The 3,486-nt window shown below is 30.6% G+C and overlaps 1 protein-coding gene across 2 annotated transcripts; it reads right to left on the bottom strand.

The window, feature by feature from the left end:
* Positions 1,493–2,606, bottom strand: LOC104780415. 2 transcript variants are annotated; one of them, XR_002037701.1, is made up of 4 exons: positions 2,488–2,606; positions 2,190–2,238; positions 2,007–2,087; positions 1,493–1,900 (listed from the first exon to the last, which is right to left on the bottom strand). XR_002037701.1 is itself a non-coding variant. In XM_010504911.2 (3 exons), exons 2-3 carry the CDS (start codon positions 2,071–2,073, stop codon positions 1,578–1,580), a joined length of 390 nt encoding a protein of 129 aa, XP_010503213.1. In that variant the 5' UTR covers positions 2,074–2,087; positions 2,488–2,606; the 3' UTR covers positions 1,493–1,577. The 2 variants fall into 2 exon arrangements, 1 of the variants encoding a protein (XP_010503213.1); XM_010504911.2 differs by lacking the exon at positions 2,190–2,238.

Raw genomic sequence — 3,486 nt, 5'->3', positions numbered from 1 at the left:
GGTCATATACTTACAAACTCGTACAAGAAGAAGCTAAATTAGAGAAAGTCGCGACAAGATATCACATCATCTTGGTCGCAAGTCGCAACTCTGTATTTTCTGTTTGGTTTCGTTTATACAAAACGAGAACATGATTGATACCTTTGAGATGTGAAAACTAAAGTCTCCCTGAGATTAGTGGTTGTCGTATTTAGCTTGGATTAGAGAAAGTTATTCATTTACGGGATGTTTGAAAAACTGACGTTATTCATTTACACTGTTATGTTTGATGGAGATGAAAGCAAAGTGAAGATTGTGGAACAACACGTAGAGCTTTTACGAAAGAAACGTTGGTTTAGAGCTTTTTTTTCATTTGTTGATTCAGCATTCAATTCGTGACTTCTGTTACTCTGTCTACACTTTCACAGAAGTGAAAACACAATTAAAATCCAAATATAAAGATGAAATGCAACATCTAAAAAATACAATTTTTTGGACAATCACAATATTTTAATATAATTTTTTCTTATCTGTTATAATATCATAAATAATAATATCGTCTCAAAAAGATAAAACGTTAATTTTTCCAATATATATATAGTTAGTAGTTAAAAACTTAAAATAAAATAATTAACAAAAGGTATTTCATAAAAAAAAAATCACAACTGTTTTTCCTTTTTTCTTTTGTTAGTTTTCCTTTTACCTTAACAAAAAAAAGAAGCTAAATTCTCTATATAATCGATAGAATCTTAACCAAATGATTAAACAAAAAAAAAACACAAACACACACACACAAATATACAATTTTAGGTTAAAAGTTTCGAATTGAGAGGACGAGGAAGGAGGTTGCACTGGTCGTATCTCCATGTTGGGATATGCGCACCTGTCCCGTTCCCGATGGCTATGAAGCTGTTCGTCCCTACAACAAATGTTGACATTACTAGCACACCAAAAACGCTATTACAGAAATTTGGTAGCACTTTCATAAACAGTAGAACATAAGGAGCTATAATAGCCCTTTCACATATCAGTTTGCTATTTTATATTTTATTCTAGCATATTTTCAGTGCTATTATGTTTAGTTTTATAGCCAATATTTTGAGCTTTTAATATATTATAATGACACATTCGATGTGTTGTTGAAAATTGTTTCGTGACATATGGTTCTCAAATTTACCCTTATAGTAGCACAAAAAGTTTGCTCTAGAAAAGTATTGTATAACGATTTTTATTGTTATTTTGTAAATTTTAATGGCTATTGTACATTGCTATAACATCATTTATAATAGCGTATGGGAAATGCCGTTGAATATTGTTTCTTATTTTTGTTTCGTGATATGATATACGTTGTCTTGGCTTATGTAACATTTATCATGGCAATGAGAAAATGGTGTTTAACTTACAATGGTATTTTGATCTATATTGAATCTATATTGAATTGCATCAAATATATTTTGTTATTTGAAACATTGAATAAAATGTAATTTTCTTTATTTTATGAAAGACAATGAAATCATAAAATATCATATTACATAAAGTTTTAAAGTTAACAAAGTCTAAACATAACATGAACTCTAAGAGTGGTTGCTACCACGCCATTATTCTTCAAGGAGCGTTGCCTCGTGAGGACCCTCCTTTTCTACTTTTGGGCGTTTCATAGGAGTGGAGTTGAGTGCATTGTTTTGGAGGTTTCGGAAACATCTCTTGAACAGTGGATCAATGTCTTCTTTGTCTTCCTCGATTCGTATTAAGTTGTCTCGATGAGCAAGAGAATTTCTATACTCTAGCTTTGTTATCTCCTTCACATCACCATCCACATCACTTCCTTGATCTTTCTCACCTTGTTGTGTGAGTTTCGGTATAACGTTCTTTGCGGGGATGCAGCATACAATTTCTTTAGCTTCCATTGAAATAACTGTTTCTGCATTGATAAATATGATAGTTATTTAGATAGGTTTCTTTTTATTGATCAACAACAACAACAGTCAACAACAATTTTGGGTATAGATCTTCTTGATCTTGCTCACCTTGTTGTGTGAGTTTCGGTATAACGTTCTTTGCGGGGATGCAGCATACAATTTCTTTAGCTTCCATTGAAATAACTGTTTCTGCATTGATAAATATGATAGTTGTTTAGATAGGTTTATTTTTATTGATCAACAACAACAACAATCAAAAGAAAGCAATTTAATTCAACCAAAAATTATAACCTTGGCTTGAATGAAAAAATGTGTTAGAACCTGTTACTGTGATTTTGAGCTCCAAACATGAAAACGAAAAGATCTATTACAATTGATTATACACAGAGGAAAAAAATGAAGATCTAAACCCAAAATTAAAAGATTGAACAAAAAGAGAAAAAGAAAGATCTATACCCAAAACTAAACGAAAATATTTATACCAAAAATTAAACGAGAAGATCTATACCCAAAATTAAATGATTTAGGACTACAATCGATTGAACAAAGATCTGATTCAGCAGAAAGAAAGAGAAAAAAGGAAGAAAACCTTTAGATTCGTCAGAGATGATCAAAGGGATTCGAGTTTCTCAGTAGATTCAATCGACGATTTAGTTCAAGCGTCAATGAAGCTTCCAGACTCCAGAGTTTATTGGATTTGCATCGCCATTATCGATTAAGTAGACAAAAAAAAAAGATATCAAGATGTACAAAAGTAAAAGGATGAGATTATTAAGAGTTGATTGATGACCGTTAGATTTCTTCTAATCAACGGTAGATATGAAGAATTTGGTGATCCACACCTTAATGAATTAGCCAATGAAATAATTGTTTAAATATTTATATGTTAATAGTATAATATTTTGTTATTATTATTTATATTAATTTTGGAATATGGTGTAAAAATAAAATAAAAATTGAAGTTTCATATTTTAGACTTTAGAAAAATTTTAAAATTAAATTATATTTAATAAAAGTTTTATACATTAAAGATTGACTACATGTAAGATTATTAAATGTAAAATTAACGTATTTTTTTTAATAGTTTCAGATGTATACTTTACATTTGTAAAATGACTATACTTAAAAGTTAATTTGTTATAAGTTTTACATTGTCAATTTCATGTTTTATATACTAGTTTACAATGCTTTCAACAAAGAGATATAAATTTAGGATTTAGTATACGAATGGTGAATCACCATTCGTACGACTGATGACTCACGTCCTGATACGCCCAAATTCGAGGATCACTCAGCCGGTTTAAAAAGAATAGAAACTCGCCAAGGTGCAAGGTGAAATAGAGAGATTTGATGGATTGAGGGGTCGCACAGAAGTTGTGGAAGGCTGCTGATATTCCCAACTCCAATCGCTGCTAGATATGACACACTAGTCCAACAAGAGGAGGCTGTTGCTTGGATATTACACACCAACAAACAAAGAAATGTTCTAGACAAACAAAGAGATAGACTCTTAAAATGAAAAGGAAAATTGATTGATGATTATCAAATGAGATTACATGTGTTTATATAGGGATACGAAACTTGGTAA

Source organism: Camelina sativa, chromosome 4, assembly GCF_000633955.1.
Source record: "Camelina sativa cultivar DH55 chromosome 4, Cs, whole genome shotgun sequence".
Lineage (NCBI taxonomy): Eukaryota > Viridiplantae > Streptophyta > Magnoliopsida > Brassicales > Brassicaceae > Camelina > Camelina sativa.
This window is presented reverse-complemented; position numbering and strand designations above follow the sequence as displayed.

What these genes read in the sequence shown, in the direction of transcription:
- LOC104780415 (XM_010504911.2), bottom strand. Translation starts at nt 2,073, where the DNA reads ATGGAAGCTAAAGAAATTGTATGCTGCATCCCCGCAAAGAACGTTATA. An exon ending in ACCGAAACTCACACAACAAG is followed by an intron (nt 1,901 to 2,006) that starts GTGAGCAAGATC and finishes TTATCAATGCAG; the next exon opens with AAACAGTTATTTCAATGGAA.